The sequence below is a fragment of the Tribolium castaneum genome, chromosome 7, assembly GCF_031307605.1.
Source record: "Tribolium castaneum strain GA2 chromosome 7, icTriCast1.1, whole genome shotgun sequence".
Taxonomy (NCBI): Eukaryota; Metazoa; Arthropoda; class Insecta; order Coleoptera; family Tenebrionidae; genus Tribolium; species Tribolium castaneum.
This window is the reverse complement of record NC_087400.1, coordinates 2,345,264-2,372,291: the sequence shown is the minus strand read 5'-3', so window position 1 is coordinate 2,372,291 and position 27,028 is coordinate 2,345,264. Positions and strand designations below refer to the sequence as shown.

General features: G+C 31.5%; 2 protein-coding genes across 25 annotated transcripts in view; one reads left to right on the top strand and one right to left on the bottom strand.

Moving 5' to 3' along the window:
• LOC659440 (protein tramtrack, beta isoform) overlaps nt 1-25,565 on the top strand; it is a 40,099-nt gene extending 14,534 nt beyond the window's left edge. The window contains exons 4-5 of one of the 24 annotated variants that reach the window (XM_015984074.2): nt 21,428-21,660; nt 21,768-22,045. In XM_015984074.2, the coding sequence (XP_015839560.1) occupies nt 21,428-21,660; nt 21,768-21,821 (287 nt within the window). In that variant the 3' untranslated portion in view covers nt 21,822-22,045. The other 23 variants (XM_008200636.3, XM_008200638.3, XM_064358086.1 and 20 more) reach the window with 23 other exon arrangements.
• MED22 (Mediator complex subunit 22) lies at nt 25,503-26,149 on the bottom strand. Its single transcript, XM_966229.4, has 3 exons — nt 25,977-26,149; nt 25,719-25,932; nt 25,503-25,675 (listed from the first exon to the last, which is right to left on the bottom strand). The coding sequence occupies exons 1-3, from the start codon at nt 26,077-26,079 to the stop codon at nt 25,570-25,572; spliced, it is 423 nt and encodes a 140-aa protein (XP_971322.1). The 5' UTR covers nt 26,080-26,149; the 3' UTR covers nt 25,503-25,569.
• Between the last annotated feature and the right edge of the window lie 879 nt (nt 26,150-27,028).

Genomic DNA, 27,028 nt, shown 5'->3' with positions numbered 1-27,028 from the left:
CCGGATGATGAGATGAATTAAATATGTTAAATATTTTTCTGTAATTAACTCGTTTTATATTATTATTAACATTATTATTATTATTATTATTATTATTATTATTATTATTATTATTATATTTCGTCGATAGTCCTCAGTTGAAACCAAAGTTGTTGAAACATTGTCTTTAATAAAAATTCTTCAGTGTTTTTTGTTTATTTCAGAAAAAAAAGCAATACTAGTAAAAATATTCACTTTTACACATATATACATTTTTTGGTCCTTCGAGCCGGATGATGAGACGAAATAAATATGTTAGATATTTTTCTATAATTAACTCGTTTTATATTATTATTATTATTTTTATTATAAGAAAAACAGGAAAAAATGTGCTTAAGTTATTTCTAAATTAAAATTATTTTTTTTTTAACTAACATTACATTACAATTTTTCTCTGATTCACTTTTATTGCAGTGTTTTAATTTTTAGTAAAATACGGTCACTTAACGTTGAGATAAGCTGTTTGTTTTAGGAGTAATTTATTTTGCCAACACTGGAAAAAAGAACCCGAACATTATCCTGAAAAACTATCAATATAGACTCAAAATTAAGGGCAACAATAAAACGGTTTGGATTTGTTCAACTTACGGCCGAACCAAATGCGAATCGCGATTGGTTACAACCGGATCAACCGTTTTTGTAAGGGGGTCGCACAACCACCCCCCTAAACCCCTGCAAACGCAACACTTACCCCACCATCGCGTGTCAATATTTTTCCTCAATAAATAATTTATTTTACCACTTGCCTATTTTTTTTTTTCACCTGAAAATTATTTTTTTGCATTTTTTTCTTTGTTGACATGTTTTATTTTTAGGTACGATTTTTTTCGACGTTGGCAAGAAGTACCCGAAAATAATACTAAACAACTACTCGTACACCGTACATAAAAAACTGACTAATAAAACATGCTGGCTTTGTCCCTCGTATTACAAGACCAGGTGTAAGTGTAAAATTACGACAACAGGGCGCGTTGTGCACATTACTGGTGAACACAACCATGGGCCTAACAGCGATATGTCCAAGTATAAAAATATGTTATCGCAAGTTGTGCAAATCGTGAGGACTAATAAGAAGAGGCTTTGAATGAACAATGTTGTGCTTATTTAATAAACAATTTAAGGAAACTTTATCTTTTATTTTTATTTACGAAGGGTTTAAGGCTGAAATTTTCTGTATTTGTACGAATTATCCCCTAGTAGCACAGTTTTACTGAGTTATCTTTCGGTTATATAACGTTTTATAACCGCAATACACAATTCTAACCATTGGTTATGTTAGACTCAGCTTATATAACGGTTATCTAACCATGGTTATGTTTAGCGTCTATAAACATGATTATATTACGATTAGATAACCGTTACGTTTCTTAAGCTAGATTTAGGTTATAATCAGTGTTCTAACCATGGTTATGTCTAGCGTATACAGCAAAGGTTATGTGATGGTTATATAATTGCTATACAGGGTAACCCAGTAGTGTGTAATCGGTCTATAACTTTTTTGCTATTTGAAATATAACCATTCTGTTTTTATTATCCGATAGAGCGACTTAAAGTCCACAAACCAAAAATATTTTTATTATGCACAAGGTGTTGTATACAGGGTGGTGCACCAAAGTTAATTTTTTTTAAATGGAACACCCTATATATTTTTGCATAATTCAATTCTACGCAAAAAATAATGTAACTTTATATAAACTATTATGGGTCTATCTCTTTTCGTTTCGGAATTATTCAACTTTCCGTTATAAAATAGACCAATTTTTGAAAAATCACTGCAAAGTCGCTTTTGAATATTTTCCGATAAATTTGCAACAGAAAAACTTAGAATACCGTGTAGTTTGAGGAAATAGACGACTTTTAGTTAAAGCACGCAGATAATATACAGGGTGTGCCAAAACGCAAAAAGTTGAATATCTCATTTTTTTCAAATGGAACACCCTGTATTTTATTAAATGTATCGTTAGCATTTTTGATAAGCTTTCTAACGGTATAGGGCTTACATAGCAAATTTAAAATATTTTTCGAGATTTTTCAAAAAAATATATTTTATTACAAGAAAATTTGTTAGCTTAGAATCTGATAGTCAAATGGTAATTAATTTTTTGATATGTACTAATGTGACTAATTACACAAGTAATCTAATTATTACCTGATACATAAATAAATTTCACTTATCAAGAATTATTAATAAAATAAATAAAAAATTAATTTTTTATTTTTTTAAACACTTTAAGAAATATTGTAAATTTGCTATACAAACCGCACATCACTAGAAATCTTATGAAAAATGCTATCGATACGTGTAAAGAGATACATGGTGTCCCATTAAAAAAAAAGAGTTATTCAACTTTTTGCGTTTTGGCACACCCTGTACATTATTTCCGTGTTTTAAGTAAAAGTCGACTATTTCCGAAAACTACAAGGTATTCTAAATTTTTATGTTGCAAATTTGCCGAAAAAATATTCATAGGCGACTTTGCAGCGATTTTTCAAAAATTGGTCTTTTCTATAATGAAAAATTGAATAATTCCGAAACGAAAAGAGATAGACACATAATAGTTTATATAAAGTTGCATAATTTTTTGCGTAGGATTGAATTATGCAAAAATATATAGCGTGTTCCATTTAAAAAAATGAGCTATTGAACTTTTTGCGTTTTGGCACACCCTGTATATTATCTGCGTGCTTTAACTAAAAGTCGTCTATTTCCTCAAACTACAAGGTATTCTAAGTTTTTCTGTTGCAAATTTATCGGAAAATATTCATAAGCGACTTTGCAGTGATTTTTCAAAAATTGGTCTTTTTGATAACGAAAAGTTGAATAATTCCGAAGCGAAAGAGATAGGCCCATAATAGTTTAAATAAAGTTACATTATTTTTTTGCGTAGAATTGAATTATGCAAAAACATATAGGGTGTTCCATTTAAAAAATGAGTTATTGAACTTTTTGCGTTTTGGCACACCCTGTATATTATCTGCGTGCTTTAACTAAAAGTCGTCTATTTCCTCAAACTACAAGGTATTCTAAGTTTTTCTGTTACAAATTTATCGGAAAATATTCATAAGCGATTTTGCAGCGATTTTTCAAAAATTGGTCTTTTTTATAACGAAAAGTTGAATAATTCCGAAACGAAAAGAGATAGACACATAATAGTTTATATAAAGTTGCATAATTTTTTGCGTAGGATTGAATTATGCAAAAATATATAGGGTGTTCCATTTAAAAAAATGAGCTATTGAACTTTTTGCGTTTTGGCACACCCTGTATATTTTCTGCGTGCTTTAACTAAAAGTCGTCTATTTTTTCAAACTACAAGGTATTCTAAGTTTTTCTGTTGCAAATTTATCGGAAAATATTCATAAGCGACTTTGCAGTGATTTTTCAAAAATTGGTCTTTTTTATAACGAAAAGTTGAATAATTCCGAAACGAAAAAAGATAGACACATAATAGTTTATATGAAGTTACATTATTTTTTTGCGTAGAATGTAATCATGTAAAAACATATAGGGTGTTCCATTTAAAAAAATTTAACTTTGGTTCACCACCCCGTATACAACACCCTGTGTACAATAAAAATATCTTTAGTTTATGGACTTTAATTCGCTCTATCGGATAATGAAAACAGAATCGCAATATTTTAAATAATAAAAAAGTTATAGACCGATTGTGCACCTCTGGGTCACCCTGTATAACCGCAACATAACCGGGCGTAGATAACGGTTAGATAAAGTGGTTAGCTAACAGTTAGCTTATAAAAGCGGAATTGGCGGTTATATTGGAAGGTTTTATCTCGGTTTTAAAAGTTCTCTAAAGAATATTTAAAACTATTAAATAATAATTATTCCAGTTAAAAATTTTTTTTGGAATTTCACACTGAAATACAGATTAATTCAAAATAAATAAAATTTGTTCAGGAATTTGGTTTTTCGAAAATCTTGGCATTTTTTCAGCTGATTTTGCAGCCCAGTTACATTCTGGCACTATTTTCAGGAGTGATTTATTTCGTGCCTGGAAACAAGCACCCAAAACTGATTCTGGACTGTAACGACTACGTTATAAACCGTCGACTGCAAACGAAAACAATGTGGAAATGCGCTTCTTACTCAAGAACCAACTGCAAATCTCGCGTACACACAACTGGTCGTGAAGTCCTAGTCACTAAAGTAGCCCACAATCACAAACCCAGACTCAAAGACCAGGATTTTAGCAAAATGACCTCTCAGCTTGTGTACATCACTCACTTGTAGTCATTTTTAATAATAAAAAAATTATTACGAATTTTTTTGTTGTTTTATTTGAAAATTTAATTTTTGATGTAGTTAATTGAGTATGTGTTTCAGGTGTGATTTTTTTTATTCCTGGCCAGAAGAACCTTAAACTGGTTTTAGACGGACACGACTATGTTGTAAATAAAAAGAAAAAAAATAAAACCCTGTGGGGATGCGCTTCTTATGGCAAAACCTGTTGCAAGTCACGATTGGCAACATCGGGGAAATTTCTCTACGTTGGGAAAAGCAAACACAACCACGAAGCCAAATTTAAAAACACGGAGTTGAGCAAAAGCGTCTCACAAATTGTACAAATTAGACACAAATAAACCGAGTTATTTTTTTTCATTTTTGTTACTTATTTTTTTTTTAATTTTTGTGTTTCCTTTTTTTTATTCTTCTTATTTCAGGCGTGATTTTTTACATTCCTGGGCTTAAGAACCAGAAACTGGTTTTAGACAATCACGACTACATTGTCAATCGGCGAAAACAGGACAAAACATTGTGGATTTGTGCCTCGTATTCCAAAACCAGTTGTCGTTCAAGACTAACAACAACTAAAGACACGGTTTTTCTCACCAACCGCAACCACAACCACAAACCGCGACTGTTCGGTCGAGACTTAAACCAAGCAGTGTCGCAAATTGTGCACATTGTCAATAAACGAAAATTTAATTAGTGTGTGTGTGTTTTTTTCGGGCGTTTTTCCTAACACTGGTTTTCTTTCAGGGCACATTTACTTCGACATGGGTACGAAAAACCCCAAAATTATCGTGGACGATTTTGAGTATCTCATTTGGCGGCGAAAAATTGAGGAGACTGTGTGGATTTGCAAGAAGTATTTTCACCCACAGACGGAGAGGTGCAAAGTGCGCGTTATTACGAAGAAACGCTCGGCTTATATCCACGGAAGGCATAATCATTTGCCCAATTTGCGGAGCAATAGACACAAGGATTTGCTGACTCAAGTTGTAACTATTTTTCGGCGCGATTTGAAATAAAAATCGAGAAAGTTTTTGGTGTTTTATTGCTAATGTTTTAAGTTTTTCAGTTCTGAGAAGGTGAGTCGTTTTATTAATTTATGAATTTTTCTAATTAAAATGGAATTTTAAGAATTGTTTTTTATTGTGAGAATTTTTGGCATTTGAAGGTTTAAAACACTTGTACATAAAAAGTGAGTTTGCTCGTATTATATTTTTATTGATTCACATATTTTTTTCTCTGTGCATGTATTTTTTTCAGAATTTTCAGAAAATACTTTTTTTTATTATTTCTTATGTTGTGAAGCTGACGATGTTTAAACATCGGTTTCTGCAAGAATTACGTCAAAAAATTGTTAACTTTAAGAAAAATCCACCAAAAATATAGCAATTTATTAATTTTACTTTGCAAAACTTTATTATTCGGGAATTATTTGATTTTTTTGGTTTTGTAACAATTTTTCAATGAAACTTTTGCACTAAACGACATCTAAGGATCGTTTCTTTCAGAATAGCGTTAGAAGTAATAAAAAAATATTTTCAGCACTTGAATATCAATTAATTAATTTTAAAGTATTGTGTAAAAATTCTGAAAAAAATACAAACTTGGAGCATTAATAGCAAACGTAAATTTTTATATAAATTTTAGTTTTTGAAAAACATACAGTAAGAATAGAGTAAAAATATATTTGTAGTAGGCTTGTCCTCTACAGGGTTAGTCTACTAAAAGTATAGCACAAAAACTAATAATTTTATTACTCTTAGTTTTGTTCTAAAAAAACGATGCTCAAATGTTTTGGGGCAAAAATTCATAAAAAATTTTTAGCTAGTCCCAAAGTTACTTGATTAATTAGTTAGTGTGAGAAGTAATCAAAAAATTCTTTAAAAAATCATAAGCACAGAGCCAATAAGAAAGTACTATTTAATACAAATGCTTATTTCTGTTTGATTTTTTAGTAGGGTTGCCATGTACAGGGTTAATCTACTAAAAGTATATTTTTTTATACTTAGGAATAATAATTTAATAATCGCACAGAATTTAGCGTTTGTTATTAAATACTTTGTATTTTTTCCTGTGTCTGTGATTTTTTCAGAATTTCTCCACAAATCTTTATAATTTATAAATTATATTTACAATATTAATAATAGTATATCGATAAAATTCAAATGTTAGAAAAAAATTATAAGAATTTTTTGATCTTAAGCATCATTTAAGAGACTAGAAATAATAAATTTTCGATTAAATTAGATTTTTATATTTTCAATTTTATTGATATTTTTAATTAATTTATTTCAATAAGAAAGAAGAGACAAAAACTTCTGAAAAAAATTACAAAAGCTGAATTTAGTGAGGTTGTTAGTTTTTGAGATATATAGTAAAAGATACTTTTAATAGACTCATTCTGTATAAGACAAGGTGAGTCTGCTAAAAGTATTTTTTCCTATATTTCAAAAACTAATCACACAAAGATCAGTGTTTGCCATTAAATACTTTATATTTTTGTCCATAAGTACATTTTAATTTTTTCTTAATTTTTTTTATATTTATTATAGTAAATATTAATTAATTAAAAATATTAAATTAAAAAAATATAGGAAATTTTATTATTTCTAGTGTCATTTTAAAACAAATGATGATGTTGTGTGGAAAACAATACGTAAAAAATCTAAGCTTCGTTTGCTTTAGAACGACATTAGAAATAATAGTTTTGGTTTTTTGTAAATCGACTGAATATTATATTTAATTAATTAAATATTTAATAACATCATAAAGTAGAAAAATCCTGAAAATATTCAAATGTATTTGTGAAATAGCTACTTTTAGCATAATTTACGTTTTTTTTTTGCAAAACGAGGTTTACTTGTAACTTAACCCTGAAGGTGAGCAATTAGTGTCCGAAACATGTAGCTTGTGAATAAAATTTGAGAGAAAAGGACTTATATTTTTGACTTAACTGATTTATTGAAAATATATACTTCAAAATTTAGCTATTTACCAAAAATTAAACAAACAGCATTCTCAAAAATTTTCAGAAATTTTTAAAGATTATTGAAAACTACACCCATCATCAAAATTCTTGGATCCTGTGTCTAATCAAAAAAAAAAAAATGGTAACTAACGTTTCAAATGCAAGGTAAAAAAAATTAAAAGTAAAATTTCCACAAAAACTTCAATTTTTTTGAAGATTTTAAAAGGGTCCAAGAATTTTGGAGATATTTGTTTATTTTAAAACGCTGCAAATATGGTTTAAGGCACAAGTTTAAAATTTTTAGTTGCCAAAGAAAAAAAAATAGGTAACTAACGTTGCAAATGCAAGGTAAAAAAATTAAAAGTAAAATTTCCCCAAAAACTTGAATTTTATTTGAGGATTCTAAGAGGTTCCAAGAGTTTTGGAGATATTTGTTTATTTTAAAACGCTGCAAATATGGTTTAAGGCACAAGTTTAAAATTTTTAGTTGCCAAAGAAAAAACAAATAGGTAACTAACGTTTCAAATGCAAGGTAAAAAAAAATTAAAAGTAAAATTTCCACAAAAACTTGATTTTTTTTTGAGGATTCTAAGAGGTTTCAAGAGTTTTGGAGATATCCATTTATTTTAAAACGCTGCAAATATGGCTTAAGGTACAAATTTAAAATTTTTCGTTGCCAAAGAAAAAAAGTTAGGTAACTAACGTTTCAAATGCAAGATAAAAAAATTTAAAGTAAAATTTCCACAAAAACTTGAATTTTTTTTAAAGATTTTAAGAGGGTCCAAAAATTTTGGAAATATTTGTTTATTTTAAAACGCTGCAAATATGGTTTAAGGCACAAGTTTAAAATTTTTAGTTGCCAAAGAAAAAAAATAGGTAACTAACGTTTCAAATGCAAGGTAAAAAAAATAAAAGTAAAATTTCTACAAAAACTTGAATTTTTTTTTGAAGATTTTAAAAGGGTCCAAGAATTTTGGAGATACTTGTTTATTTTAAAACGCTGCAAATATGGTTTAAGGCACAAGTTTAAAATTTTTTGTTGCTAAAGAAAAAACAAATAGGTAACTAACGTTTCAAATGCAAGGGTAAAAAAAAATTAAAAGTAAAATTTCCACAAAAACTTGATTTTTTTTTGAGGATTCTAAGAGGTTTCAAGAGTTTTGGAGATATCCATTTATTTTAAAACGCTGCAAATATGGCTTAAGGCACAAATTTAAAATTTTTAGTTGCCAAAGAAAAAAAATAGTTTACTAACGTTTCAAATGCAAGGTAAAAAAGTAAAAATAAAATTTCTACAAAAACTTGAATTTTTTTTTGAAGATTTTAAAAGGGTCCAAGAATTTTGGAGATACTTGTTTATTTTAAAACGCTGCAAATATGGTTTAAGGCACAAGTTTAAAATTTTTAGTTGCCAAAGAAAAAAAAATTGGTAACTAACGTTTCAAATGCAAGGTAAAAAAAATTTAAAGTAATATTTCCACAAAAACTTGAATTTTTTTTTTGAAGATTTTAAAAGGGTCCAAGAATTTTTGAAATCCTTTTTAATTTTAAAACGCTGCAAATATGGTTTAAGGCACAAGTTTAAAATTTTTCGTTGCCAATTTAACTAACGTTTCAAATGCAAGGTAAAAAAAAATTAAAAGTAAAATTTCCACAAAAACTTGAATTTTTTTTGAAGATTCTAAGAGGTTCCAAGAGTTTTGGAGATACCTGTTTATTTTAAAACGCTGCAAATATGGTTTAAGGCACAATTTAAAATTTTTTGTTGCCAAAAAAAAAAAAAAATTGGTAACTAACTTTTTAAATGCAAAGTAAAAAAAATTAAAAGTAAAATTTCCACAAGAACTTGAATTTTTTTTTGAGGAATTGAAGAAGGTCTAAGAATTTTGGAGATATATATATATATATATATATATATATATATATATATTTTGAAACGCTGCAAATATGGTTTAAGGCACAAGTTTAAAATTTTTAGTTGCCAAAGAAAAAAAATAGTTTACTAACGTTTCAAATGCAAGGTAAAAAAAATAAAAATAAAATTTCTACAAAAACTTGAATTTTTTTTGAAGATTTTAAAAGGGTCCAAGAATTTTGGAGATACTTGTTTATTTTAAAACGCTGCAAATATGGTTTAAGGCACAAGTTTAAAATTTTTAGTTGCCAAAAAAAAAAAAAGTAACTAACGTTTCAAATGCAAGGTAAAAAAAAATTTAAAGTAATATTTCCACAAAAACTTGAATTTTTTTTTGAAGATTTTAAAAGGGTCCAAGAATTTTGGAATTCCTTTTTAATTTTAAAACGCTGCAAATATGGTTTAAGGCACAAGTTTAAAATTTTTCGTTGCCAATTTAACTAACGTTTCAAATGCAAGGTAAAAAAAAATTAAAAGTAATATTTCCACAAAAACTTGAATTTTTTTTTTGAAGATTTTAAAAGGGTCCAAGAATTTTGGAGATATTTGTTTATTTTAAAACGCTGCAAATATGGTTTAAGGCACAAGTTTAAAATTTTTAGTTGCCAAAGAAAAAAAAATAGGTAACTAACGTTTCAAACGCAAGGTCAAAAAATTAAAAGTAAAATTTCCACAAAAACTTAATTTTTTTTGAAGATATTAAGAGAATCGAAGAATTTTGGAGACATTGTTTCTTTTGAAACTCTGCAAATATGGTTTAAGGCCAAAATTAAGGCACAAGTTTTGAATTTTTAGTTTTTTTTTTAAGTTTGACGTAAAAATTTTAGTTACCAGTATAATTTAAGTACAGAAAATAAGTTTTTTTTTCTTTCATTCACACAGTAGATAACATCTTTTTTAAATCAATAATAACTAGAAAAAACAGTGCTAAAAATAATTGTATGCAAGAAGAATGGACATTATCTACAATACCAACCTTGTTTAACTTTTAATAAACCCAGTGTTCCTTTAACAATTTCTCGCCCAACACTTTTTAATTCGTCCTCATTTCAGATGTGATATATTTTGACGTTGCAACGAAAAACCCGAAGATAGTGATAGACGACCACGACTATCTCGTCTACCGTAAGGAAACAAACCGTACAATTTGGAAATGCAATCACTATTTCAATTCGCGAGAGAATCGCTGCAAATCGACAATCGTCACAAGCGGTCGAATCGTCCGCATCAACAACCACCAACACAACCACGACGCCAAGCCCCGAAAAGACCGAAAATTTCGCAACTTGTTGTCCCAGTTTGTTACAATTTTGCGTGATCCGTAATAAAAGTGTGCTGCATTGTTGCGTGGTGTTTTTCTCTCATTTGTTTCGTTGTTGTTTGTGTGCCACTGTCTCGGAATGACTTATTCGTGAGATGCGTCTTTTAGGTGTCATTTATTTCGGTGTGGGCGATAAGAATCCGAAAATTTTCTTAGACGATTATGACTATCTGTTACTGAAGAAGTACCCAGATAGGACCACGTGGCTGTGCTCCGCCTACTGGGGACGGCTTAGGGAGAAACAGAGGTGTAGAGGCAGAATTGTGACTAGGGGAAGGGTAGCTTACGTTAGCGGTGTCCATAATCACCAACCTAGACTTAACTGTAGAAATAGGTACAGGAATATGCTGTCTGATGTTGTTACAATAGTTAGGCAATAACCCACGACTGTACTAATTTATTATAAAATAAAAACTGAACAAATTTGACTTTTTTTATTTTTTTTTGCTTTTTTTGCAACAAGACAACAAAAAGGTACGTTTTGTTTGCCCCAAAAATTTTTAATACTAATTTTTTTTTGTTTTTTTTTTGTATTAATAGTGTTTTTTTTTAGGTACGATTTATTTCGACGTGGCTGTGAAAAATCCAAAGATCATTTTGGACGGATACGACTATCTTATTTACCGAAAACTGCCCCATAAGACAGTCTGGGCGTGTTCACAATATTACACTGCGCTCAAGCACAATCGGTGTAAGACTAAAGTTACGACAATTGGAAGGCAGGCTTTGGTCGAAGGGAGGCATAATCACTATCCGAAATTGTTTAAATATGGTGGGATGACCTCACAAGTGGTCACTGTTAAGAAGATACTGAAATAAATTGTTGCTTTGTATTATTTTACACGAGAATGTGGGATTGTTTTTTTTTGCAATAAAATGTTGAGTTCGGTGTTTTAAAGTTTAATATCTCGGAAACTAGCGATCGTGAAAGACAAAAATTGAGTGGTTTAGACTTCTAATTAAAAATTTTTTGACAAATCAATTTTAAACAAGGTCTCAAACTTTGACTGATACCTCTGAAACTATTGGTTGTAGGTAAAAAAACTAGACTAGATTTCGAATCCTCGAACAATTTTGCATAAGAAAAGTTGAAAATTGAGTTGTTTTGACTTCTTCCGTTTGAAAAAAAATTACAAATGTTTGGATTTTGACCAACTTAATTTTCCAATGTTTTAGACCTTGATATCTTAAAAACTATTGGTCGTAGGTAAGAAACAAGGTCAGATTTAGAATTCTCGGATAATCTTGCATAAGAAAAGTTGAAAATTAAGTTGTTTAGACTTCGTCCTTTAAAAAAAATTCAAATGTTTAAATTTTGACGAACCTAACTTTCCAATGTTTTAGACCTTGATATCTTAAAAACTATTAGCCATAGATAAGAAACAAGGTCAGATTTAGAATCCTCGGATAATTTTGCATAAGAAAAGTTAAAAATTAAGTTGTTTAAACTTCTTCCTTTTCAAAAAAAAAATTATAAATACAAATGTTTGGATTTTGACGAATTTAATTTTCCAATATCTTAGACTTGATATCTAAAAAACTAGTGGCCGTAGATTGGAAACACGGTCAGATTTAGGGTTTTCGGACAATTTTGCATAAGAAAAGTTAAAAATTAAGTTGTTTAGATTTCTTCCTTTTCAAAAAAAATAAAAATACAAATGTTTGGATTTTGACGAACTTAATTTTCCAATGTCTTAGACTTTGATATCTTAAAAACTATTGGCCGTAGGTAAGAAACAAGGTCAGATTTAGAATTTTCGGATAATGTTGCATAAGGAAAAGTTGAAAATTAAGTTGTTTAGACTTCTTCCTTTTCAAAAAAAAAAAAAAAAATTATAAATACAAATGTTTGAATTTTGACGAACTTAATTTTCCAATATCTTAGACTTGATATCTCAAAAACTAGTGGCCGTAGATGAGAAACAAGGTCAGATTTAGAATTCTCGGCCAATTTTGCATAAGAAAAGAAAAAAATTTAAGTTGTTTACACTTGTTTCTTTTCAAAAAAAAAAAAAAAAATACAAATGTTTAAATTTTGACGAACCTAACTTTCCAATGTTTTAGACCTTGATATCTTAAAAACTATTAGCCATAGATAAGAAACAAGGTCAGATTTAGAATCCTCGGATAATTTTGCATAAGAAAAGTTAAAAATTAAGTTGTTTAAACTTCTTCCTTTTCAAAAAAAAAATTATAAATACAAATGTTTGGATTTTGACGAATTTAATTTTCCAATATCTTAGACTTGATATCTAAAAAACTAGTGGCCGTAGATTGGAAACACGGTCAGATTTAGGGTTTTCGGACAATTTTGCATAAGAAAAGTTAAAAATTAAGTTGTTTAGATTTCTTCCTTTAAAAAAAAAATAAAAATACAAATGTTTGGATTTTGACGAACTTAATTTTCCAATATCTTAGACTTGATATCTCAAAAACTAGTGGCCGTAGATTGGAAACACGGTCAGATTTAGGGTTTTCGGACAATTTTGCATAAGAAAAGTTAAAAATTAAGTTGTTTAGATTTCTTCCTTTTCAAAAAAAATAAAAATACAAATGTTTGGATTTTGACGAACTTAATTTTCCAATGTCTTAGACTTTGATATCTTAAAAACTATTGGCCGTAGGTAAGAAACAAGGTCAGATTTAGAATTTTCGGATAATGTTGCATAAGGAAAAGTTGAAAATTAAGTTGTTTAGACTTCTTCCTTTTCAAAAAAAAAAAAAAAAATTATAAATACAAATGTTTGAATTTTGACGAACTTAATTTTCCAATATCTTAGACTTGATATCTCAAAAACTAGTGGCCGTAGATGAGAAACAAGGTCAGATTTAGAATTCACGGATAATTTTACGTAACAAAAGGTAAAAATTAAGTTGTTTAGACTTCTTCCTTTCAAAAAAAATAAATAAAATACAACTATTTGGATTTTGAGGAACTTAGTTTTCCAACGCCTTAGATTTTGATATCTCAAAAACTAGTGGCCGTAGATAAGAAACAAGGTCAGATATAGAATTCTCGGATAATTTTGCATAAGGAAAGTTAAAAATTAAGGTGTTTAGACTTCTTCCTTTTCAAAAAAAAAAAAAATACAATTGTTTGAATTTTGAATAAATTTTCCAATGTCTTAGACTCTGATATCTCAAAAACTACTGGTCGTAGATGAGAAACAAGGTCAGATTTAGAATTCACGGATAATTTTGCGTAAGAAAAGTTGAAAATTAAGTTGTTTAGACTTCTTCCTTTTCAAAAAAAAAAAAAAATACAAATGTTTGAATTTTGAATAAATTTTCCAATGTCTTAGACTTTGATGTCTTAAAAACTAGTGGCCGTAGATAAGAAACAATTTTTAATAGTTTAAATTCATTATTTAGATAATCTTCGGGTTTATTAATTTTTAAGGAAATAAGAAAAAATTCTCGTAAACTTTTTTTTGGAGATTGCATTGCTTGAAATTAAAAAACTAAATGAGAAACAAGAAAAAATTACTCAGACCTTTGTATTTGTTAACAAAACGTTTTTTACAAAGAAATTATAGTTAGGACGTTTCGACATAAATTGAATTGTCATCATCAGCTACAAATGCTCTGAACACAAAATGGCGATTTATTATAAAAACTAATACTGCTTTACTAAAAGTATAAAAGAAAGTTTTTGCAATAACAAAATTTTATTTCAATAAAATTAAAAAACTTGGAAAAAAAAACGTTAGCAAAGACCGATGTGGTAAGTACCTACTGCATTTATTTATTTAAAATCTTAATAAAAAAATAGACTTTTATAAATATAGTCTCCTTTAACCGTATTTTTGAATTTAACAACTTTATTGTTTTATTATTTGTTTTTATTTAAAATGTTGATAAAATACTAAGTTCGGTTAAAGGAGGTTCTATTGTAATTTAATAGGTGAAAACAGTATTCACTTTTTTAAGCAAGCTGTGCTCTGTTAAAAATAAAATTGTAATAACCAGGATTGGAATAAGTTGAGCATAATTTCACTAGTTGGCAGCATATGTTCTTCAGTGTTAATTTGTTATCAGAATTTTCGTCAAACCAATATTTGGATTTGACGATTTTAGCCAGGTTTTGACAAAATTATCATTTTTTAATACTGGATGTTTAATAAAAACACTTAAACAAGAATAAACCATTCACATATCACCAAAACAAGAAATAAAGTTATTTATTTTTCTTTCACATTTGATGATATATACTGCTTGAAAAAAGTTAGGTGTATTGGTGTTTTAGTATTGTCAAAAAAATAAATAAATAATAAAAATAAAAGTAGGTACATATCACCAAGAAATAAAATTATTTACTACTCACATTTGATAATATACTGCTTGAAAAAAGTTAGGTGTTTTAATATTGTCATAGGTATCTGGATTTTTAAAATAAAAACACATCTTTTTTTCTACTTATCCACCGGGTTAGAAGAAGCAATTTTTATTTATTATCTAAAAAAATATGACAAGAAATTACAAAACTTGAAAGAGTTTTTTGTGAGTCACAAGTATATTTTTCCTAACTCATTTGTCTACCATGCATTTAATTTTTTTCCTTTGTTATTTTTGGTCTTTTTGTCTAATTTTGGCTCTTTTTAGGTATTATTCATTTCATTAAAGGTCTGAAACACCCAAAACTCATCCTGCAAAACAACGAATTCGTCGTGCACCAAAAAGGCTCATCTCGCACGAGATGGCGCTGCTCCCAATGCAACAAAACCAAATGCCGAGCATCTCTATTCACCCAAGGCAAAATCGTGCGTGTTGTCGACGCACATAACCACCCCCCAACGATGGAAAACAAACCCTTTGAAAGTTTATTTAGCCAAACTGTTACAATCCTTGTCAGAAAATGGTAGCACCACTTTATAAATTTTTTTTATCAACGAGTTTGTTTCATTTTCACATCCTTTTAACACCAATTCAAATCTCTGGCTCATTTCTGATAAAATGTCTTACTTTCAGACGTTGTTTACTTCAGTAAGGGCCTCAAAAACCCCATTCTTATTTTAAACAACCACGAATTTTGGGTCCACATTAAAAAGCAAATGGGCACCAGGTGGCGCTGTGGGATGTTTGTGCGAACTAAGTGTAAAGCGGCGCTTTTTACGTCTGGAAAAATCGTCGGCTTGCTCTCGGAAAACCACAATCATCGGCCGCCGATTAAAAAGCGCAACAATGACCATTTAGTTAGGCAAAATGTTACCATTATTAGAGATATTAATTTGCTGTAACAGTTGCGACAAATAAACTATAAGCGAATTATTTGTTTTTTCAGCAACCATTCACTTTATAAAAGGGATCAAAAACCCGGAAATTATTTTCGACAACAACAAGTACATTGTCCACCACAAGCGCAAAACCAAGACTAGATGGCGCTGCGCGCTGTTCAAGTCCGGGTGCAAGGCCGTGCTGTGGACGAGCAGAGGAACGGTTTGCCTTGGAGATTGTAACCATAACCACGAACCAATCATGGAACACTTCCCACTTGATAATGCCTACCCGCAGTGTGTTACAATAACACGAAAATAAATTTTTACACAAGATATATTTGTTTGATTTTTTGAAACACTCGGCTTCGCCTCGTCGCCCTGTCTAACCTAGCGCTGTTTTAGGGACTGCTTATTTTGTCCGTGGCTTGATATATTTTTTTGGCGCCCAACGTGGGGCGCGAATAAGCTACATCTAAAAAAACAGTTATTAGTAGGGATAAAAGCATTGTTGCTTGTTGATATATTTTTATAATTGTTATGAAATTTAGCGAAGTTCCTGTAACACTAATTCGAAAAAAATAATCAAATATCGTTACTCAATAAACATTAAATGAGAAATGATAAATTTTCTTCTAAAAAATAATAATACCGGGCGATCCTTTCGTCTCCAAGAGGGAGGGGAAGTGGCATATTTTTGGCGCCCAACGTGGGGCTTTTTTGTTAAATGTAACCACAGTGTTGTTTTTAGGTGTGGTGTATATGATTCGTGTTCGTTACAAGAACTCCAGCTGGTTTTCCCACAATAACACGAAAATAAATTTTTACACAAGATATATTTGTTCGATTTTTTGAAACACTCGGCTTCGCCTCGTCGCCTTGTCTAAACTAGCGCTGTTTTAGGGACTGCTCATTTTGTCCGTGGCTTGAAAAGCAGGAAAAGATATATTTTTTTGGCGCCCAACGTGGGGCGCGAATAAGCTACATCTAAAAAAACAGTTATTAGTAGGGATAGAAGCATTGTTGCTTGTTGATATATTTTTATAATTGTTATGAAATTTAGCCAAGTTCCTGTAACACTAATTCGAAAAAAATAATCAAATATCGTTACTCAATAAACATTAAATGAAAAATAATAAATTTTCTTCTAAAAAATAATAATTCCGGGCGATCCTTTCGTCTCCAAGAGGGAGGGGAAGTGGCATATTTTTGGCGCCCAACGTGGGGCCTTTTTTTTAAATGTAACCACAGTGTTGTTTTTAGGTGTAGTGTATATGATTCGTGTTCGTTACAAGAATTCCAGTTGGTTTTTCCACAATAACACGAAAATAAATTTTTACACAAGATATATTTGTTAGATTTTTTGAAACACTCGGCTTCGCCTCGTCGCCTTGTCTAAACTAGCGCTGTTTTAGGGACTGCTCATTTTGTCCGTGGCTTGAAAAGCAGGAAAAGATATATATTTTTTGGCGCCCAACGTGGGGCGCGAATAAGCTACATCTAAAAAAACAAGTTATTAGTAGGGATAAAAGCATTGTTGATTGTTGATATTTTTTTATAATTGTTATGAAATTTAGCGAAGTTCCTGTAACACTAATTCGAAAAAAATAATCAAATATTGTTACTCAATAAACATTAAATGAAAAATAATAAATTTTCTTCTAAAAAATAATAATACCGGGCGATCCTTTCGTCTCCAAGAGGGAGGGGAAGTGGCATATTTTTGGCGCCCAACGTGGGGCCTTTTTTTAAATGTAACCACAGTGTTGTTTTTAGGTGTAGTGTATATGATTCGTGTTCGTTACAATAACACGAAAATAAATTTTTACAAAAGATATATTTGTTTGATTTTTTGAAACACTCGGCTTCGCCTCGTCGCCCTGTCTAACCTAGCGCTGTTTTAGGGACCGCTCATTTTGTGCGTGGCTTGAAGTACCCGAAACTGATTGTGGACGGGAATGGCTTTACGATACATTCGAGGAAAAATGGTAAAACGAGATGGCGCTGTTCGCACACCAAAAGGCACAAGTGTACGGCACGAGTGTTCATTTTCGGGGAAACACTTGAAGTTATCGGGCGACATAATCACGCACCGACTGACGAAACCACCAATGTTTTTAATGTTACTAGTCATGCGTTTACGGTTGTAAGGAAATTAAAATAAATTCTTTTGAAACTATTTTTTTTTATTAATGACCTGACACACAACTCGGGTAAGTGGGGACTAAAGTTTGGTCATTGTAGGTTTGGTTTACTTCACTTCTGGGAAAAAATATCCGAAGTTGATTTTGTATCGAAATGTTTTCGTGATTGCGTCGAAACTTGACGATAAGACCAAATGGCGGTGCTCCTGGAGTACCAGGAAGAGGTGCAAAGTCCGGCTGGTTTCCTATGGGAAGACTATAGAGTGCATTGGTGTTCATACCCACTCAGGAATGTTGCAAGAGAAGGACTTTATCAACTTAGCCAGCCACACTGTTACACTGATTCGAAAACTGTAAACCGCAATAAAAAAAAATTTGGCGCCCAACGTGGGGCCATGCTTCTGAATAAAGTATTATGTACCAAAACATTGTTAACATTTTTTGCAGTAGGCAGTAGCATGGTTTTTGGAAGTTTTTTGGAAAAAATATCACGAAATTTGAGTGTATGGCGATGATTTTTGAACAACTGAAGTAGCTACAAAGGCTGCTTTCATTTGAAAAGGTGATAGAAAACAATACCCAACAACCATTAAAGACTTTATCAATTTAATTAGCCACGTAAAAGGAAGACGGTGCCGAAAGTTTTTGGCGCCCAACGTGGGGCGGTTGCTTTTTCGAAAACGGGAATAGAGTTAGATGTGGAAGTTTTGTTATGACATTCTTGAAATATTTTCACAATTGCTTAAAAGACAAAGCGATATGTTTTGAACACTAATTCGAAAAATGTGACTAAATATAACTGTGTTCTCAAAATGTTTAATAAGTCTTTTAATAAAAAGTGTTATCAAGCGAGATCATGCGGCAGAACGACCTTTTTCAGGTCAATTAGAAAGGAAAAGTGTGATTTATTTTTGGCGCACAACGTGGGGCGGTTGTTTTTATGACATTTTTTCAGTGAGGAAGAATAAAATTTTTAGTGTAAAGTGATACTGAACGAGGTCGTGCATAAACAACTATCCCTTTAGGTCAAAGCCAAGAGAAAAGTTTCATATATATTGGCGTGGGGCGCTTACTTTAATGTTTTTTTTGAAATATTTCATTGAACACAAATATTTTTTTGCGGAAGAAGGTGTTGCTCATTGTGTTGTTTTAGGTGTGGTGTATGTGATGCGTGGTCACAAGAACCCCAAACTGGTTTTAGACCGGAACGAGTTTGTGATTAATCACAAGGGGGCTAATAAGACACGATGGAGGTGCACTTCGTACTACAAGACGAAATGTGGGTGCTATCTAGTAACCCAAGCTGGAAAAGTCACCGTTATTAAATTGCATAATCACGCCCCCACTGTCGAGGTATCGCAATATAGCGATGCTTGCACCCAGAGGGTCCTAATTAGGCGGAGATAATTTTGTATTAAGTAGTAACTCGATGGGAGATAATAAAGTTTTCCTCTTTATTGGCTAGTGTTTTATTTTTGGCGAAATATCAGTTATATATTTTTGGCGCCCAACGTGGGGCGCGAATAAACTACATCTAAAAAATCAACAGTTATTGGTAGGGATAAAAGCAATGTTGCGTGTCGATATATTTTTATAATTGTTATGAAATTTAGCGAAGTTCCTGTAACACTAATTCGAAGAAAATAAACAAATATCGTTACACAATAAACATTTAATGAAAAATAATACATTTTCTTCTAAAAAATAATAGTGCCGAGCGATTCTTTTGTCTCAAAGCGGGAGGGGAAGTGCCATATTTTTGGCGCCCAACGTGGGGCCTTTTTTAAAATGTAACCCAATCAAAAAAAATTGCTCACAGTGTTGTTTTTAGGTGTGGTGTACATGATTCGTGGTCGTTACAAGAACTCCAAGCTGGTTTTTGACCGGAACGAGTTTGAGGTCAACAACAAAGGTGCTATAAAGACACGATGGAGGTGCACTTCGTACTACAAGACGAGGTGTATGTGCTATCTAATAACCCAGCCTGGAGAAGTGACCGTTGTCAAGGTGCATAATCACGCCCCGACCGTCGAAGACGGTCAATACAGTGATGTTTGCAGTGAGAGGGTTTTAGTTAGGCGGAAAAAATTTTATACCAAGTAACTTTGAAGACAAAATAAAGTTTTCTAATTGTTGGATGCAGTGTTTTATTTAGTTTGCAGTGCGGACCAATCACGAAATGACCCTTTTTCTCTTTTTAGGTGAAATTTTTGTTTTACCGGGCCCCAAAAACCCGAAAATTCTGGTCGATGGGCACGATTTTCACTGCAAGTATCAAACCATGAGGAGAACTTTGTGGTGGTGTTGTTCTCGTCGTAGAACTCTGTGCAGGGCTAAAGTGGTGACTTATGGCAGAGTTATGGAGATTATCAATAGTCATAATCACGAACCTAAGAGACACATGGAACGACATTACGAAATTATAGCCCAAAAAATGACCTTCCGGAAGATGTACAGACGCGACAAGAAGTGAATGTTATATCATTTCCTTGTTTTTTAACAATAAATGTGTAAACTGCTAACGTAAATCAATAAATAAAGGCGCGACGAGTGGAAAAAACCGCACATAATTTTGGCGCCCAACGTGGGGCGTTGCTCCCATTTCAAATATAGGACATTGAATGAAGTAGTTTAAACCCGAAACACATTAACAGACAGTTTTTTATGCTTGGATAAATATTTGACATATCGAATCCGCATTTACACTTTTTTTCCAAAAAGTATATTTTTTTTGCTTAATTCTTACTCAAAATTTTGTAGGTGGCGTTGTATACTTTATCTCCGGATCCAAGCACCCGAAGCTAGTCTTGGACAAATTCGACTATTTTTTCCAGCACCAGAATGAAAATAAAACAAGATGGCGCTGTAGTTCGTATTTTAGAACCCGTTGTAAGGCTGCACTTTTCACATATGGAAAAGTCGTCGAGGTTCATAATGAACACAACCATCAACCAACCACTGAAACAATTGATTGTTCCTCTTTACCTACACACAATGTTATTTTAAAGAGAAAATAAATTTGTTTTACTGAATAAATAATTTTAATAATCATTTGTGCTGAGATTTTTATGTGTAGTTTAGTTTTTTTTCTAATTTTTTATGTTTTAGGTTCGATTTACGTTGTGGCGGCTACTAAAAATCCCAAAATAATTTTCGACAAGAACATGTTCACCATTTGCATCAAGTCGCTGGATAAGACAAGATGGCGCTGCACGGCCTACTTTAAGAGTAAATGTCGGGCCAGTCTTTTGACTTATGGCAAATATGTGAACGCTAAGTTCAAGCACAATCATCCGCCTACTGTGCGAAGCAACGATTTTATCGAGAATGCCATGCGCCAGAAAGTCTACATTTTAAGAAGTGATTAAGTGTTTAGAATTGATAGTTCATTGTAATATATATGCTTCCTAGAAGACGTGATCGTGCAATACTTAACTTTGTTGCCAAATTTTCTTGTAATTGTCTATGTATTGTTTAAATAAACAGTAGAACTGTTTGGTTGTTGTTTTTTGGCGCCATGTTTGACAAAAATCGCGCGATTTGCGTAGTTATTAAATCGTTTTTTGCATTTTCAGATCTGATCTATGTTGCGCCTGGTAAAAAAAATCCCAGATTAATAGTCGACAGTAATTTTTTTACTGTGTGTACGAAAACGGCCGAATCGACAAGATGGCGGTGCACCTCATACTTCAAATGCAAATGTCGGGCGACGCTGTCGACCTGTGGCAACGTTGTCAAAATAAATCGGGAACATAATCACTCTCCTGTACTAAAAAACGATTCATTCGATGAATTTATACCACAGTTTGTAAGACTTATCAGAGAATAATATAACCAACTTCAGTTAGCTTTGTTTTTTATTTTTAACACTTGGCGTCCAAACACGTTGTTAATGTTGTGTGTTGTGTTTTCCAGGGTTTATTCATTTCCTTCAAGGCCGCAGTTACAAACATCCGCTCATTTTACTAAACGGGAACGAGTTTTTCCTGCACCAGAAGCGGGCCAACTCGACAAGATGGCGGTGCCGCGCCTACCACAAAACAAAATGTCGGTCGGCGTTGTGCACTACTGGAAAAATTGTGAAAACTTTTAACAGCCACAATCACTCGCCCATTGGCACCCATCACAACACCGCCGAACTGATCGGCCAATCTGTTTTTATTATTGAGAAAAAATAAAGCGTGGGGTTTTAATGTTTGTTTCATTTAATTTTGATTTGATTCTTTTTAATTATCTATTCTTTTTCAAAAAAGATCATCGTTGTGCAACAAAAACAAAAAAATATATAAAATGAAAAAAAAAATATTTTTTTTAAAAACTGCCGGGAATTAGGCAATTTTAGCCATTTAGTTTTTTTTTTGCTTCATTTTATTGTATAGTGTGAGTTAAAATCAAAAGAAAAAAGAAGAAGAAAAAAAACCTATATTTTTGGCGCCCAACGTGGGGCGCCAGTGTAGGTAAAGTTACATATGGAAAAATGAACAAATAACATAACTGTCCGTCAGTTTTTGGTTATACTTCAATTAAATAATTTTTTTTCAGTGCTTCTGACGTTTGCCAAGGGCTCGGGTCGAGGCACTCGCATGTTTCCCCGCCTTATAGTGAACGACTACATTTATATCAAACACAGAAGTACTCAAACAATCACCTACTGGAAGTGCATGTACTACGACAGGGGACAGTGCAGTGCCAGGTGTTCTACTGATGTTAACCAAACTGTTCGGATGAGCGGAATACATTCGTGTAATCCGAACACAGAAAACGAAAAAATTAATATTTTAAGTCAGGAGTTATATTTTCTTAGGAAACAGAAAAGTGTAATATTGGACAATTAATAAATTTTTAATTCACCTATAAAATGTTAGTGACTATTTTAGGAACAAGAACAAAATACAGAATTATTTTAACATTTTTTTTTCAGGTGATCGCTTTACGACCAACAAACGATGCTGAAAAGGCTTAATTGTTGGGGATATTTTGTGTAGTAAAACACAAAAAGAAAATAAGATTAATAAATTATACAAACTGATCCTTGTTTTTTTTATTTGTTTTATTTTTACTGTTATTTTTTCCGTTTTTGGTTTATTTATTATTTTATTTGTTATTTTTGTTGTATTTTTTATTAGACGTTATAGTCTTCGTTTTATTAACGGTTTCAGAACATAAGAAATGGTTGTTTTAAGGAAAAGAAGGGCTGAAGGACACTACATTCTTTTATTTTGCATTCAAAATACATGTTTTTATAAGTCGTGTGTTTTTTTTTATAAAGTTAGTAAAATGTGCACACGCGTTAACAAAATTTTTTTGCAGATTATGTGATTTTGGCCAACGAACGAGGCCAAAACGTCCTAATTTTCAACGATAATATTTATTACGTGAATAGACGTTATGGCAGATTTATATTTTGGCAATGTTCAGAATACAAAAATTCCAAATGTAAAAGTCGCTGTAAAACCTCAAAAGGTGGGCCTATTTTGTGCACCACAACACTGCATAATCACCCCCCGAAGAAAGAACAGGTGGCCGAAAAGATGTTCAAGATGAATTTTTGTAATAAATAATTATAACCAAAAGTGAATAAACGGATGCTTAGTTGATTGATTCCTGTTTTTTAGATTTGTTTTGCTTCCGTTTCGTTTCCTCCCATTACCGGTATTGATTAATTCAAATGAGAAGGAAATTTTGTTTTTATTTACCTTGCCCGATACAGGGTGTTTCATTTTTACAGTGCAGTTTTTAACATAGTTTTTTTAAATAGTACCCCCTGTATATTTGTACATGTTTAAATGTGCACTTTTTAGGCTTTATAAATCAGTTTAGTTTTTGCAATTTACTTTAACCGTTCAGAAGTTATTTAATTTTTTCTATAATTTTGTGCGTCTGCAGGCACATTATTAAAAAATCGCAGTGGCCTTGGTTTTTGGGATATCAAGTTGGGACTTTGTCCGTAAGTAAACAAATGTCTGAGGTATCTTTTGGTGACAAGACCATACATTTGCATTGTAGCATCACCTTGCTGTGACACATTCATTTTGGTAAATTTTGAAGGACTATAACTTGATTTTTTTAAATAGCACCCTCTGTATTTTATTACTTATTATTATTCAGCGTCTCATTTTACATCTTTTTTACCTCTTTAGTTTTTTTCACAAGTTGATAGTTGAGAAGATAATTAGGTTTTTCTGAAAAATGCACACAAAATCTCGGATACTAATGCAGCGTGCTATGAAAGACAATACATTTTGACATACTAATGTCAAAATGGCATTTATAGTACGTCACGTTTTGATTTTATTGTGAAAATGAATTTTTCGCGTAAAATGCATCATCTAGATGCATAAATTTAAATCAAATTTTGACAAGAAATGATTAAATAAAAATGATAGAAATTTAAAATGAAGAAATAAAAAAAAATAAAGTAATACATTGGTCAATTCTTTTTTAAAATTCACCGCTTCTAAGATGATATGATCAGTTCTACAAAAAGCTTTTTTAATTATTTCTTGCATATTTTCTTTATTAGTGCCGTCGTTTTTTTATTTTTATTTAATGATTTCTCATCAAAATTAAACTTTATATCTCGATGAGATTTGTATGCAATTTACATGAAAAATTCATTTTCACAACAAAATCAAAACGTCACGTACAAAAACGCCAGTCTGATGTTATTATGTCAGAATGTATTGTTTTACATGGCACACTACGTTGGTATCCAAGGAATTTTATGTGCATTTTTCAGAAAAACCGAGTTATCTCCGAAACTCTCAACTTTTGGAAAAAAAATTAAGAGGTGAAAAAAATGTAAAATGAGATGCTGAATAATCTTCAGTAATAAAATACAAAGGGTGCTATTTGAAAAAATCAAGTTATGGTCCTTCAAAGTTTACCAAAATGAATGTGTCACAACATGCTAATGCTACAATGTAAATGGACAGTCTTGTCGCCGAAAAATACCCCCGACAATTGTTTACACACAGACAAAATCCCAACTCAATATCTTGAAAACCAAGCACACTGCGATTTTTTAATTAAGTGTCTGCAGACGCACAAAATTGTAGAAAAAATTAAATAACTTCTGAATGGTTAAAGCAAATTGCAAAAATTAAACTGATTTATAAAGCCCAAAAAGTGCACATTTAAACCTGTACAAATATACAGCAGGTGCCATTTCAAAAAACTATGTTAAAGGCTGCACTGTAAAAATGAAACACCCTGTATAGAGTTTTAAGACTTATTTGGGCCCTACTTTGGCAAAAAAATGATAAATTTTGTACGCACTTGATAATTATGGTGTTAGAAAAAGAGGACAGTAGACTTTTATTTGTGTAAATAAAGTTTATTAAAAACAAGTTTGTATTATTTTTTCACAAAACTTTGGTCTTTAAATATTGTTTTTTTCCAGACAAGCCCGTGTTTTCCAAAACTCGCCGAGGCAAACTGTGCATGTTATACAAAGAGCACGTTTTTTACAAAAACCAGAAAATGGGGGCCCGCATATTTTGGGTTTGTGGCCATTACTACCTAACAAAATGCAAGGCCCGATGTTCAACTGACCCCACAGGCCGCCTTATGCGCATAAACATCTTGCACAACCACCCGCCCCCCACCGATAAAACCTTATGCATTCACACGAAATTAAAACACACATCGGAAGTTTGTAAATTATAATTTTATTGCGTAAACAACGAATAAAAAATACAAATTGCTGCTTTATCATTTATTTATTCAAACTACTGTAATACTCCTCTTCCAAGTCGTACAAATCAGCCGCCATATCGTCCCTCAAAGACATCAATTTCTGGTCACACTCAGCTTGCTTTGTCCTAAAACAGCCTCAAACACTGCGCCCCCTTGCGCAAAACTCACCTGAAAAGCTTCGAGTTTTGCGTTATCGCCTCGTTAACGGACGGGAAATCGTTCAAAATCAGATACTGTTTGATGTCAGAGACAAGCTTCATGAGGGATTCCCCGGCCCTGACTATGTTAGCGGCACGGACGTGCATCTCAAAAGTGTCTTGCTCGCATTGCGTCATGCGAGATAACTGCGTGTCGTGATCGCCTTTGGCCAATTTAACGATTTCTGGAGAAAAAAAATAGGGACGGTTTTGAGGTTAGGATACGCACCTTCGAAGTTTTCCAACATGCTTTTGACGTCGTCTTTGAGGCGCGTGCGGTACGATTTGAGGAGGGCCTCCTTGCTCTGGGGCAAAGCCCGAGGGACCGACATCGTTTTATTAACAATGTACCGAAATTTTGGGGTTATATTGATAATGTCGGTAAAGTAGGGATTGATAATGGGGCGTCATCTAGCGAGCAAGCCCATGGATCAATATTTAATTAATTATTAATTTATTATAATGGTCAATATTCTGATAATTTGCATAAACAAATTGACCGTTTTTTGCGTTTAAATGCAATTTTCGTCAATAAAGCCTAGCGTTTTGCATTCAAATTAGCAATCTAGTATTTTTTTTAATTTGTTTTAGCAGTTTTATAACTAAACGAAAATTCAGCGAAAACTCGATTATTGCGCAATTATTTTTTTTAAATACATTACCTTGTTTTTATTAGCTTTTATTAAACTAGAACGAAAAAATTACCAAATTTGGTTCAAAATGACCAAAAATTTACATTTTTTAAGCGTTTATTCTACAAATTGGGCAAAATTTTTAGAAAAGTAAGCCAATATAAATCACAGAATTTTGTCAAAAATGACATTATTTTTGCAAGTTCTGAATATTGAAACACGTTTTTAGACCAAAAATAGTTTTTTTTTCTCTGTTTAGAACAAAAAATCACCAAATTTGGCCAAAAATGGCCAAAAATATACATTTTTAAGCGTTTATTCAGCAAATTGGGCAAAATTTTTTGAAAAGTAAGCCAATATAAATCACAGAATTTTGTCAGAAATGGCATTATTTTTGCAAGTTCTGAATATTTAAACACGTTTTTAGACCAAAAACAGGTTTTTTTTCTCTGTTTAAAACAAAAAAGCACCAAATTGGCCAAAAATGGCTAAAAATATACATTTTTAAGCGTTTATTCAGCAAATTGGGCAAAATTTTTTGAAAAGTAAGCCAATATAAATGACAGAATTTTGTCAGAAATGACATTATTTTTGCAAGTTCTGAATATTTAAACACGTTTTTAGACCAAAAATAGTTTTTTTTCTCTGT